General features: G+C 44.2%; 1 protein-coding gene across 1 annotated transcript in view; it reads left to right on the top strand.

Annotated features, from left to right (window-relative positions):
• The window catches only part of PRKAG2 (protein kinase AMP-activated non-catalytic subunit gamma 2), a 619,849-nt gene that overhangs the window by 363,426 nt on the left and 242,587 nt on the right, over window positions 1-13,836 (top strand). The window contains exon 4 of the mRNA XM_007950134.2: window positions 9,039-9,260. Coding sequence (XP_007948325.1) covers window positions 9,039-9,260 — 222 coding nt within the window. The remainder of the gene's footprint in view (window positions 1-9,038; window positions 9,261-13,836) is intronic.

The raw sequence follows: 13,836 nt of genomic DNA, 5'->3' as shown, positions 1-13,836 counted from the left end.
GGATAGTTTGACTTCTTCCTTACCAATTTGGATGCCTTTGATTTCCCTTTCTTGCCTTATGGCCCTGGCTAGGCCTTCCAGTACAATCTTGAATAGAAGTGGTGGTAGCGGGCATTCTTGTCTGGTTCCTGTTCTCAAGAAGAATGGTTTCAGTCTCTCTCCATTGAGAATAATGTTGGCTGTTGGTTTTGCAAAAATTCCCTTTATTATGTTGAGGAATGTCCCTTGTATTCCTATTTTGCTGAGAGTTTTGATCAGGAATGGGTGTTGGATTTTATCAAATGCCTTTTCTGCTTCAATTGATATGATCATTGGTTCTTCTCCTTTGTTTTATTTACATGGTTGATGACATTGTTTTTCTACCTCCAACCTTTCTGTTAGCAGTCAGGTGCCTTAACAGTCTGTACCACCAAGGTTCTCTTCTTTATGGATTATAGGATGTGATTTTGAAAGAACTTGAAAATCATTTTTCTCTGACACTATGCCAAAAATTCCACTATGTACTGCCTTTGGTTGTGGCTTTGTCCCCTATTAAAATACAAGCACCTCTAGGAGAGAGAATAACAATAATTTATGTGGGTTTTATATTTACCATATTAGAAATTAGAATTGAGAAAATTTAAAAATATTAATTCATTTAAAATTAACAATGATAAACTCATTGCATGATAACACAAATAATATATTATTTAAGAGTGTAAAAGGTCCTGAAAACAAAAGGCTTGCCTACCTCAGTGGTTCTCAAGTAGAAGCTTAGGATAGTCCAGTTGGGCAGCTCTGAGCCAGATTGAGTCCTGTGTCTGTGTTCTGTGTGTTGGAGGGATTAGACTGGTAAGATGGAAAAGGTCCCAAAACAGGTGGTAGAGAAATGGTTTGAAGAGAAGTGTGGCCCATCCAGGAGCCAAGAACTCAAGGAAAGGACAAAATAATATGACTGAAGGCAGAGTGGTAAGGACATACATAGCCTGCTCCATTGAGGCTGTTCCTGCCTCCTAGCAAACCAAGTTTCAGCCCTTCACTGGATGATGGAGAAATGGGAATCTCCTTTGACTGCTGACATGATGCAGAGTCCACCTGGGGAGCAGCTCTGTTTAATAAACTAATATGCAGCACTTAGCTCTTTTCTAAGGCCTCAAGCTCTTCCAAATTTACTGCCTAAGGGAGAACCGGTGCCCAGCAGTACCTTAGTCTTAGCCTTCCTAAAAAAAATGGTTTCCAAAACTGTTTTTTAGCCAGCTTGAGAGGACTAAGAGGTGGCTGTGAGCAAGCCTGCCCAGAGAGGCATTTTTCATCCCACCCTTGCTCTTGCAGAACGACCACACGTTTGGAATTGGTCTAATTGGAACCCTAGGTAGCCAAACATCTGCCTCCTAAGCAAGGTTGATGGTGCGGACAGAGAGTATTCTGGGATTCTAGCCAGCAGGCCCTTTCTTCAGTGGTCTCATCCACTATTAATGGTCACTTAAATTTATCGAGAACATACTATGTAATTTAGGATCCTGGTTGCTTTGCTCTTTCCTCTTAATTATCATGAAAAACCTATAAGCAGGTATTATTAGCTTAAAGTGTCAATAACGGTTCATGGTTCTGAGTGGTGCTAACTCATCTGAGTTCAGAAGTGGTGGGCTGAGGTCGAGACTAGTTTTGCCAGCTCCTGGGCTCACATCCCTCCAACTGCACCACACAGTCTCTTTTTTTGTTTTTTTTTTAACCTTTTATTGTGATTTGGGTGAAAGTTTACAGAGGAAATTCATTTTACATTCAATAGTTCATATACATTTTATTTTGTGACACTGGTTACATTGCCTGCAGTGTACCAGCTTACCTCCCACATCCTCCATGTGTTACCCATTCCCTGTGTCCTTGCCTGTGAATTTCTGCCTTCCTTGCCTATGCATACCTTTCTCCCTGTGCAAATTCTGCCCTTTTTATCTCCCGTGGTTGATTGTTTTAAGCAATGCAGCTCCCTGATGTAGGTGTTCAGCTCGTAGGCCTGTCTATTGTTTGGCTGGTGTTGGCTGAGAGTTAAGCTATGGAAGTGAATTTAATTCCAGGCCTGAAGAGTGATTCAGGGCCATGGTCTCAGGGATTTCACCAGTCTCTATCAGGCTAGTAAGCCTGATCTTTTTTATGATTTTGAGTTTTGTTTCACATTTTTCTCCACTCTGTACAGGATCTCCAGTTTTGATCCCTTTCTGAATGGCTGGCATTAGTAGCTGGGCACCATCTAGTTCTTCTGGTCTCAGAGTCATATAGGTTGAGGTTCTCATGGTCCATAAGTACTTTGGACTAACTGTTCCCATGTGTCTTTGATTGTCTTTGATTTTCTTCACTCTTCTTTGCTCCAGGCAAGGAGAGACCAATAGTTACCACTTAGATAGCCACTCACAAGTTTTTAAGACCCCAGTTGCTACTCACTGAAGTAAGATGTAGAACAATGTTTTTGTATATTATGTTGTGCCAATTGAGCTTAATGTCCTCTGCAACCATGGTCCCCAGCCCAAAGGCCCAGCAACTCACTCCCTCAGGGTGCTTATTTGTGGCTAAGAAGTTATCCTAACTTTGCCTCCTGATATGTTTAAACTGCATATGGACATATTTATAGCACGTGTAAATATGTAGAAATATCATCTGCCAAACCTATGTATGGCTGTGGATATATTCCCATTTGCCTATCCGTATCCATTCTACTTGCCTGTCTACCTATGTATCCATCTGTAGATTAGTGTTTGCTTTAACTGGTAATGCAGTATTGTGTATGAAATAGTAGTTGCCTTTATTGTCTGTACCTCTTGTGCACTTTTCCCTATCTTCCTTTTCCTTAGTGCTATTGTGAGCATCCTTTTGTTATATTGCTTTTTTTCACAATACAGCGTGGGAAACAGGCACTGTTGGCTTGATATCCTGAGAGACTTTGCAGAAGTTTGAAAGGACTTTTTACAGATGTATAGGCAGACTCAGGAACCAATAGGGGATGTTAAGGCTAGGCTGCAGGCACTAGCAGTGACAGGAAATTATTGCTAGCCAGGCCTGAAGGGTTAAGATGGTATTGCTGGCGGCCAAAGTTGATGGGAGGAAGATTGAAAAATAAATACGCCCACCTACTCCAGCCCACCAGTTCCTGCTGGCCTTCCACTGCCCAAGTCTGTCTTGGAGCCAGAGAGCCCAGGAGCAGGTATGGTAGCACAGCTGGCAGAGAAAGGTAAAAATGAAGGGGGTGAGGCTCAGGGTTGAAAATGAAAATAAAACTTTAAAAGTGAAAGCAGCTGGTTTATTCCTTGAGAAAAGGCATTCTGAGTAAAACCATATCCCACATGCATCCCAACACACACATCTCACTGGTATGCCTTGTGCAGCCAGAGGCTTCCCCTTGCCAAGTACCTGCTCTGTGTCACTCTGGCAGTTGAACTCCTATTTCCTCCTTCCTGGGCCACTCTCACCCCTCATGACCCTTTTCTCCATCCCTCCAAAGGTGGAAACAGCACCAAGCCCCTCATCTGTGCACATAAGCAAAACATTCAGTGTGAATTGAAAAGTTACTCATCTCATTCCAGGCCTATCTAAGCAGAGGTCACAAGGAAATTTTGAGGTGAGAAGCAAAATGTGGACTTTTCCTTCTTACTTGTCATTCCAAACCCTATGCATGAAAAAGATTGTGCTGCCCGATGGCTCTGGCACACTCCATTTAGGGAGTAGGGAAGCTGGGGTATACCACACAGTTGTCTGGTGTTCCTGATTTAGTTTACTGATGAGAAGTCCATGGCTAATTGGTAGTAAAACCCAGCCTAGACTTGAGCCTTTTGAAACCCAGGCCTCTGCTTACCACCCTACCTCATTTTCTGTTTCCAGGCCCACATTTTCTTCCAGGGACACCTCTTTTCTTCTTCTTCCCTCCACCTCCAGGCAAAGCTCATGACAGTTGAGCCAGGCCCAGTGAAGTCACCAGCTCGTGGCTCCCTGGTGTCTGGACCCACTTGTGTGGCACTCTGTGTGGCTGCCAGGAACAGTTTGCTCCCTGAGCCCATTCACTTGCCCTGAGAGAACCAAAGACATTGTTCTTTTCAGAGGCTGACAGTAAGTCTTAAAGACAGTCCTTCAGAAGCAATAGCAGGAGGGCAAAAACCTTCACACAAGAAACAGCAGAGGAAACCTGTCCATCTTTTGACCAGACCCCCTTGCATTATTATTGCCAAAGCCTGGACCTGTTGGAGCCCAGAGGAGAGTCACCAGAATTATAGCAGCTCTGTTTCATTCTCCAGGGTCCAGGCTTGGCTGCTCTCCTGGTGAATCTGAGATGTTCCCACCCTGCTGCCTCAAGGCTCCCCTTTTCTCTGAGCTCCTTCTTTTCTAGGTGTCCTCTGCCACACAGTATTTGCTGCATGGTATTGTTGGTTTGTTTTTTGTTTTTGTTTTGTTTTTTTTCTCCTATGTTTCCTAACTAGATGGAAGGGTTCAGACTTCATCACATATTCCCTCCTGTACCAGCCCCACACTTGACCTGAGTAGCTGCTACTGAATATCTGATTTGGTGATCAGATAGTTTTCCTGAAAGACTTGAGTTTGGCAATTTACCCTACAATTCAGAAATAAATGGGCCTATTTAAAAGTAAAATAAATGGATCTATTTAAAAGGCGCTCTGGTGGCATAGTGGTTAAAGCCCTTGGCTACTAACCAGAAGGTCAGTGGTTCAAACTCACCAGCCACTCCACAGAAGGGAGATGGGGAAATCTATTTCCATAAAAGATTTACAGTCTTGGAACCCTAATGGGGGTTGCTATGAGTAAGAATTGACTCAATGGCAGTCAGTTTAGTTTTTTTGAGTTTTATTTAAAAGCAGTAGGAAATTATGTCAGTGATGCCCCATAATACCTTTTAATTATGATATTTCTTACCAATTTTCAAAAAGAAAAAAGTTTAGAAATATTCTTACCTGTTCTACTTTCTTTTCGTAAGACATCTCACCTCCCCTTGCTTCCCATAAAACAGTTTGTCTTAGAGTTCTGGTGCTGCTGTATGTAACAGAAATTCTACAAGTGGGTAGTTGTAAAGAACAGACATTTATTTTCTCACAATTCTAGAGTTTAAAAGTCTAAATCAGGGTCTTGGCCATGTTGATTTCTTCCTTGTCAGTAGCCCTGGGCATTCCTTGGTTCATATGTCATATGTTGTGGATTGAATTGTGTCCCCCAAAAAATATATGTTTAAATCCTAACCAAGGTATCTGTGATTTTAATCCCATTTGAGAATGGGTTTCTTTGTTATGTTAGTGAGGCAGTATTCATAGAGATCAGACTCACTGCGGTCAAGTTGATTTTGACTAGTAGCAACACCTCCTTGCATTTCCTAGGCAGTATTGCTGTGGAAGTAGATTGCCCAGTCTTCCTTCCAACAGTAGCTGGTGGGTTTGAACCACCAGCCTTCTGGCTAGCAGTCAAATGGTGTGTCTTAAATCAACCTCTTTTGAGATATAGAAAGAGTAGACTGAGCAAGCAACTAAGCAAGCAAGCACAGATGGGGAGAGATGAATGCCATGCTACATGAGATCTCTAAGGTACCAAGGAACAGAAGCATGAAGAGACAAGGACCTTCCTTAAATACAAAGACAAAAAGCATTACCCTAGAGCCACCACCCTGAATTTAGACTTCTAGCTTCTGAAAATGTGAGAAAATAAATTTCTGTTTGTTAGTCACCCATTTGTGGTATTTCTGTTTTAGTAGCACTAGATAACTAAGACACCCTGTGTGCCTGTATCTCTATGTCTAATCAGCTCTCTTTATAACTCAGACATGATTATATTTAGAACCTACACTACTCAGGTATGATCTAATTAACATAACAGAGAAAATTCTACTTCCACACTGGATTACATCCACAGGTGTAGGCCCTAAGGTTCCAATACATATTTTATGGGATGGGAACACATTTTATCCATGTTGTTATGTGCCGTTGAGTCGGACGCGACTCATAGCGACTCCTCCTTGGGTTTCCGAGGCAGTATCACTATGGAAGTAAATTGCCCAACCTTCCTTCCAAAGAATGGCTGGTGAGTTTGAACCACCAGCCTTCTGGTTAGTAGTCAAGTGCCTTAGGCATGACACTACCAGAGAATAGGAAATCTGAACTAGGTCTGGGACAGGGCAGCTGGAGGGGCTGTCTTTAAATTATGCTTCCATCTTCTGGTAGACAAGTGCCTTTACCATAGTTGGAGGAGTACTATAAGTTACAGGCACCCCCTATGCATAAGGACCTGAGACTGGTGGGCGTGGCCTGCCTCCATGTCCTCATAGACTCAGGAAGTGGGTGGTGGTTGGGCCTTTGCAGCCTGAAATGCCACCTCCCCCTTGCCAGTCCTCCAGGCCGAGCCCACCAAGCACAGGGGTTCTCCCCCAAGAGAGCAGAGGTGAGGGCCCCTATGTCCAGAAGTAGCAGGGGACAGGTGCTAGAATGCTACCACAGAACCAGCTGTGGAGCCACCAGGAGGAGTCATAGAGTATGTGCCTGCCTGCTAGACTTTCTCCCTGATGAATCATGGAGGATGTACCACTCCTAGAGTTCACAGCCAGCCAGGCCCTGCTCTGCAGACAACACAGAAGGCACCAGCTGCTGGCCCCCTGTGGGCACCTTCCCCTCAACTTGACTGGCATCACTGTGAAGCTGGAGCCTGGCTCATAGAGCAATCTGGATTGAGCCAGGTGCCTCCTGATGGCCCTTTGCACTGACCCAACTCCCTGCTCTGAGAAGTGACTACTTGGATCAAATCTACTCCTATTCTTCCACTTACCCCTAGCCTCACCTTAAAGCCAGGGCTTGCTTCTCAAGGCCTTTGAGGAAAAACTTTGGGTTTTGTTTTTGTTTTTGTTTTGTTTTTTGATTCAAAATAGTTTGGAGCTTTACTGTTAGGGGCCTTTTGCATTCTAAGTTTTGAGTCCTACAAAAAAAAAAAAGAAAAGAAAAGAAAAAGAAGGAGAAGAAGAGAGATAGACCTCTCCTCTGCCTTCACCTAGAGCTATAGCAGATAACTAGCACCTAGCAGATAGCTAGCAGGGCTTCCTAAGCAAACCCTCCCAGGGCTTCACACCCTAAAGTCCTCCTCTAATTATTACTCCAAAACTCCCACCCAGGAACTATGTACCACTGTACACTTGCGATGTGCAAAGGAAGAGACTAAATTAAAACTGACTTTGACCCCTTTCCTCCCTCCCCTGCTCCATTCTCTCTCCCATCACCTGTCAGACCATGGGTATTCAGCAGGCACTTGCCCCACTTGGAGATTGGGTGCTGTAGAGACACAAAGGGCACAAAGGATGATTTGGCCCTTGAAGAGAGGTGACTTACACACTTCTACATTTGGTTTTAGGGTCAAACAGTCTGCCATAGCCTGAGAGCACACAGTCCAGATGGAAAGTACTCTCTGAGTCCCTGGGTGGTGGGCAGGTGGGTAGGTGGGTGAGCAGACCCAAGGAGTAGCAGACTCTCTGAAGGACTGATAATGGGAGTGGAAGGGACTCCATGTGCAAACAGCACCCAGCAATGAAGCTACCCAGCAATGAAGATAGTGCTGATGGTTGTGGCTGACCCATTGGTGGCAGGGCCAAATTAGCAAGGGATGGCCAAGGCCATGTCATCTAACATCTTTAGTTTGACTTGCATTTTTAAATTTAGTTAGTTGCTTACAAGATGGGAAATATCTGGCCCAAACCTAGATTCTGTTTCTCTTGGAAAACAAATAAGTATGAAGGAGCATTATCTTCCAGCAGGGCCAGCTGGAAGTTGGTAATGGTCACCCACACTAGATGCCAGTTGGCTCCTAGACTCTTGGAGCCCAGCAGCATAGATGCCTCACTTCTGCCAGGCCCAGCTCATGCCCTCATGATTCTCTACTGGCACCACTGGCCACCACCACCATCCCTCCCCTTCACTTGCCCATCTAAATCTTTTTCACTTTTCAGGTTCTCACCCATTCTCTGGAATCCTCTTCAGCATTCTCACCACTGTGAACTATAACAGCGATATTTATATTGCACATGTGGATAATCATAGCAGGGTCTCTTCTGGCCCTGTCCCAGACCTAGTTCAGATTTCCTATTCTCTGGTAGCGTCATGCCTAAGGCACTTGACTACTAACCAGAAGGCTGGTGGTTCAAACTCACCGTTCTTTGGAAGGAAGGTTGGGCAATCTACTTCTGTAGTGATACCGCCTCGGAAACCCAAGGAGGGGTCGCTATGAGTCGGGTTCGACTCGACGGCAGTGTGTTTGGTTTGTTTTGTTTTTTCCTAAGTCTTGGCTCAATAAATGTTGGTAACCACCATCACAGCTCTTGGCACAGTGCTTTGTAAGGGAGGAGACCAAACAATATTTAATTAATTACATGGAGGAAAATAGCATCCAGTTCATGTATGTGTATAAGAAGTCTTCCTCTGGATACTTTCTGTGCTATTGAAGCACTTCTTCCAACAAGGGAGGGAGGTCTGGTAGATTAATGCCTAAGGCACTTGAATGCCAGCCAGAAGACTGGTGGTTCAAACCTACCAGCCACTCCTCAGAAAAAAGGTTGGGCAATCTACTTCCATAGCGATACTGCCTCAGAAACCCAAGGAGAATTCGCTATGAGTTGGGTCCGACTCCATGGCATATAATAACAACATCCAGCAAGGGTAACCTGCCCTTAACCCAAGTTGAATGATGAGGAAAGTTTTGGACATAGCTGGTTCTAAAGGATTAGACATGTGTTTACAAAACTTTTCCTCAATAGGTAGCATAGTGCCTAAGGCATTGACTGCTAGCCAGAAGGCTGGTGGTTCAAACCACCAGCCACTCCTCGGAAGGAAGGTTGAGCAATCTACTTCCATAGTGATAACCACCTTGGAAACCCAAGGAGGGGTCGCTATGAGTCGGGTCCGACTTGACTCAATGGCACATAACAACAACATTATTGCCATTTGAGCTGATTGGCATTTAGAAACAAAAGATCCTTTCTCTACCTTCCTCACTTGCAGCCAGACTTCTAACAGCACTCTGGTATTCTCTCCTCCCAGCTTCCGGCCTCTCTTCTTCTCCGTCTACACCCACCCAGGTGACCAAGCAGCACACATTTCCTCTGGAATCCTATAAGCATGAACCAGAGCGATTAGAAAACCGCATCTATGCCTCCTCTTCCCCTCCAGACATAGGCCAGAGGTTCTGCCTGCCCTCCTTCCAGAGTTCGGCCAAGCCCCACTCAGCATCACCGACGCACGCTGCTGCCTCAAGAACTGTAAGTTGCTTCTTCCTTCCATTAGCAGGGGCCAGCCAGGCATCTGAAGTGGAGCAGAACTCATTGTTTTTCTGCAGTTTAATCAGTTTGAAGATAAACAGCTGAAGCTAAGGTTGTGCACGCCTGACATTTATAGTAGTATATTTAATCATATATCACAGACTTAGAAAAAAATTGTGAGGAGGGAAGGCAAATGGAACTAAAATGAAAAATGGTAATACCTACTACATCTGAAGGATGACCAGGGAACATTTTTCTCAGAAAATTTCTTCTCAGAAGTCCTCAGCTTCTTAAAAATCAGTCAAATAAAAGCTTTATTTGAATTGATCTTGATTGGGATATTAAAGTAGAAATCCATGGGCAAAGCAGAAAATAGAATTTTATTCTAGAGTTTTAAGATGTAACATTTGACATCCATTTGACTTGGGATGCCTTTGTGGAATGGGAGAGCTTTCAGAATGGAATGATGTGCTGGAACAGATGTTTTTGTGTCCTTTAAAAGATTAGCTGAGATGGTCCAATGAGTACAGGGGGGCTACATCACTGAGGCATTCTACATTTCAGCACACAACCCTCAGTGTGGCAGCCCTGTCCATTAGTGCCTGCTGAGTTCATTTTAGTACAGCAGGTGTCCAATATTATCCTGTGCCCAGTAACGGTATATGAGCCATATCACTGAAGTCTGCCTATACTGATGTAAGTACTTCATTCACTTACTACCTTTTGGGAGAAAGAAGAAGTGTTTATCATGCAGAGAAGATTCTATAACTATTATCCTTATTCATTCAATGATTATTTTATTAAGTATATGTCATGCTTAATACAAAAAAGTCCTGTTTTATTTATTTACTTTTATTGTGATTTGAGTGAGTTTACAGAGCATGTTTATTTTCCATACAACAGTTCATACATATTTTGTTTCATGACATTGATTACAATCCCCATAACGTAACAGGTCTCTTCCCACTTCCTCCATGTGGTTACCTTTACCCTGTGTCCTTCTTTCCTATACGGTCCTGCCCTCTATCTCCCTATGCATATACTGCCCTTCTGATCTCCCGTGGTTGACTGTTCTAAGGAGTGTACCTACCTGGTATAAATATTCACTATATACACCTGTCTATTGTTTGGCTGGTAGCTCTGGTAGCATAGTGGCTAAGACACTTGCCTGCTAACCAGACAACTGGTGGTTCAAACCCACCAGCCACTCCTCAGAAGGAAGGTTGGGCAATCCTACTTCCGTAGTGATACTGCCTTGGAAACCCAAGGAGGGGTTGCTATGAGTCGGGTTTAACTCGACGGCACATAACAACAACAACAAATTGTTTGGCTGGAAGCTACAGGAGTGAGTTCAATTGAAAGCCCAAAGGGTGACTAGGGATGTTCTGGCTACCTAGTGCTGCTCTGACAAGAATAAAAACCACAAATGGGATGGCCTTAACAAACAGGAGTTTATTCTTAAAATTTGGAGGCTTTAAGTCCAAGTTCAAAGTGCCAGGCTCTAGGGGCTGTGTGAAAGTCCCTTGACCTTGGGCTTCAGCTCTGCCTCTTGCTTCTGGCACACTGGAGCTAGAGACATCTCTTCACTCAGGCAGCTACTGGCTGCTGAGGCTAACAAGCCCAAGGTCGGCAAATAAAATGGTACAGTCCTGATGTTACCAAACCACATGGCAAGCCATTAACTCAAGTCCATTGTAAGTCCCAAGGTCAGCAGAGCATGGTAGGCTGCTGAACAATGATATGACTACATGCAGGGTCCAAGGGTGCCATAAACTAAAGAGCATTCCCAAAGCTCCTTCTTATATACAGGAAGCAGACTACATACCCAAAGGTAGCTACTCAGCTGCTCACAGTAGATTCCACCATGGAGTTGATTGCCAGTCTCATCATGGGGAATACTACATCCAGTTGCCCAGCCACTCAACCAGGCCTAGCCAAGTTGACACAAAAATGTAACCACCACAAGGGATCATAGTCTCGGAGGTTTTACCAGTCTCTATCAGACCAGTAAGTCTGGTCTTTTTTATTTTGAGTTTTGTTCCACATTTTTCTCCCACTCTATCCAGGATCTCCTACACTGATCCCTTCCCAAGTGGTTGACAGTGGTAGGTAGCCAGGCACCATCTAGTTCTTCTGGTCTCAGGGTCATGTAGGCTGAGGTTTGCATGGTCTACTAGTCCTTGGACTAATTATTTCCATGTGACTTTGTTTTTCTTCATTCTTCTTTGTTCCAGATGAGGGAGATGAGTTGTTGCTTGTTAGATGGCTGCTTGTAAGCTTTTAAGACCCCAGTCACTACTCACCAAAGTAGGATATAGAACAATGTGTTTGTGTAGTACATTATGCCAATTGAGGTTGATGTCTCCGTGATGATGGTCCCAAGCCCATGGACCCAGTGACTCATTCCCTCAGGGTGTCTGGCTGTGGCTAAGAAGTTATCATAACTTTGCCCCACTAGGTCTATTATATATATGAATATTCAAATACATATGTAGAAATATGATCTGTCAAACTTATATATGGTCATGGATATATTCCCTTTTGCCTAGACACACATGATCATTTAGCCTGTCTACCTATGTATCCACCCATAGATTAATGCTTGATAACATAGGATTGTATGTATGAAAGTGTTTATCTTTGTTCTCTGTACCTCTTATGTACCTCTCTGTGTCTTCCTTTTCCTTAGTATTACTATTTTAGCCACTCACTTTTGGTATATTGCCTTTCCCTCACCCAAATCAGTAATCATCTCATCCCAAGGGCACTGTTTTAAGTGCAAGGTACTGTTTTCTGTCTTCTAGAGCTTACAGACTTATTGGAAGCAGAGTATGCATTCAGATGAAACAGCTAAGTAAAAGTGGCAAGTAGTTGAATGGGGATAGTGAATGAAACAAATTAGACACTATAGGAGGTCAGAAAAAGAAAACCATCATTGGTCTGATAACAGCCCTAAGGGCTTCAGTGCAGTGGTGCCACCTGAGCTGAGTCTTGAAATTAGTAAGGCCTAAATAAGGGGAGAGGTGAAGAGAAACCTTTCTAGAAAAGAATAACTGAGGCTGGGTTTGGGAATGAGCATGAAGTATATATAGTCTGGCTGAAGGACTAGGTTACAAGGTGAGGACATGAGATAATAAGAGAAGTCAAGTGGGCTTGTGTCTGAGGAGGGTGGTGGCTGGTGGCAAACTGTAGGGTGGGTGGGGAGAGCAGCAGGGAAGTAGTCTAGTTGCACAGTAGAAAGGGTCTGGCCCAACCTACCTGTGGGTCTAGGAGGAAAGCCACCATAGTCTTAGGGGTCGAGGAGAAAGACCTAGAGAGGTTTCTGAAAGGGACTTGGTTACAGATGACCACACAAAAGAGAAGTCAAAATGGAATGATCCAGCAACCTGGAGATGATCAAAAACAGGAAACCACTGCTTCCCTTAGGGCAGAAGGGACAATGACAGGAAGTGGTATTAATAGCCCCATGAGGTGGCATCATCCTCCTGGAGGAGAAATCACAGCCTGGTGGCCTGGCTGGCACTGGAGCTGAGGAGAAGCAGCCACTGGCCAGAGGCATGGCACAGTCAGAGAGTTAGAAATCACAGCATCTCCCCCTCCTGCCCTGGTGCCAAGCCTACCCAGAAGCCAGTAGGCAAGGAACCCTGGGCTAGATAAGCCCCAGGTATGTAGAGCAGAGCAGAGTAAGAGCCTGGGAAGGGATCCTGGCATAAACAGAGAAGTGACTGGCAGAGAGACATCAATAGATTCAGATGATGTGAAAAGTCTCAAAGGATTGGCTTCCTCAAATTGACTAGCAATAATTGATACAATGGCCGCTTAAGAAGGGGCAGCAGTGTAGGAGAAAAAAATTATTTTGACTTCAAGTGATGGTGACACGTGAACAGGGGGGTTTTCCAAGATAGCAGTATGTTTCACTGTAGAATTCATGTTGGAACAAGCACATACCTGTCTCGGTTTAAATAAAAGATCCCTGTCAGTGTTTTCCTTTAGCTATGTCTGCAGAGTGATATTCTCAGCTATTTATAACATCATACAACCATGGCGCCTCCATCAAGGATAGGCCCTTCCAGACTTTCTAAGATGGTTCTGGGCCAGAGAAACAGTGTCCTCAGTCATCTCCCATCCTCAGCAATCAGCTTGGGTCATGTGCCCTCTCCAGTGCCTGTAACTCCACAATGCCCAGCTGGTAGTGTGGTAGAGCAAGAGTTCAGAAAGGATCCAGCCATGACCACTACACTCAAGTAGTTTGAGCTTTAAGAAATCAAAAGGCAGTCAACCATGGCCTCTGCTTCTGCTCTGAAGTGCTATCTCTCAAGAATCGGAAGAGGACCTCTCCACTAGCTACCTGACACTGAGCAGGCTCTTAGTCCCACTTGTGAGTTCTACCATCCAAGGCCTCCGTGGCCTTCTCCAACCTTGTGCTCTTCACAGCCTCTGCAGCCAAGGCAGGTGGACTTTGTGATTCATATAAAATGCATTACCTTCAAGCATAACTCAAAATGCACAAACAGCAGAAGAGAAACCAGATGATTGGGACCTTCTAAAAATTAAATTTTTATGTGCTTCCAAAGACTTCT

The sequence above is a fragment of the Orycteropus afer genome, unplaced genomic scaffold (assembly GCF_000298275.1).
Source record: "Orycteropus afer afer isolate SDZICR_OR568_19922 unplaced genomic scaffold, OryAfe1.0 scaffold00264, whole genome shotgun sequence".
NCBI lineage: Eukaryota > Metazoa > Chordata > Mammalia > Tubulidentata > Orycteropodidae > Orycteropus > Orycteropus afer.
Note: the sequence above shows the minus strand (reverse complement) of the source record. Positions and strands in the feature narration are given on the sequence as shown.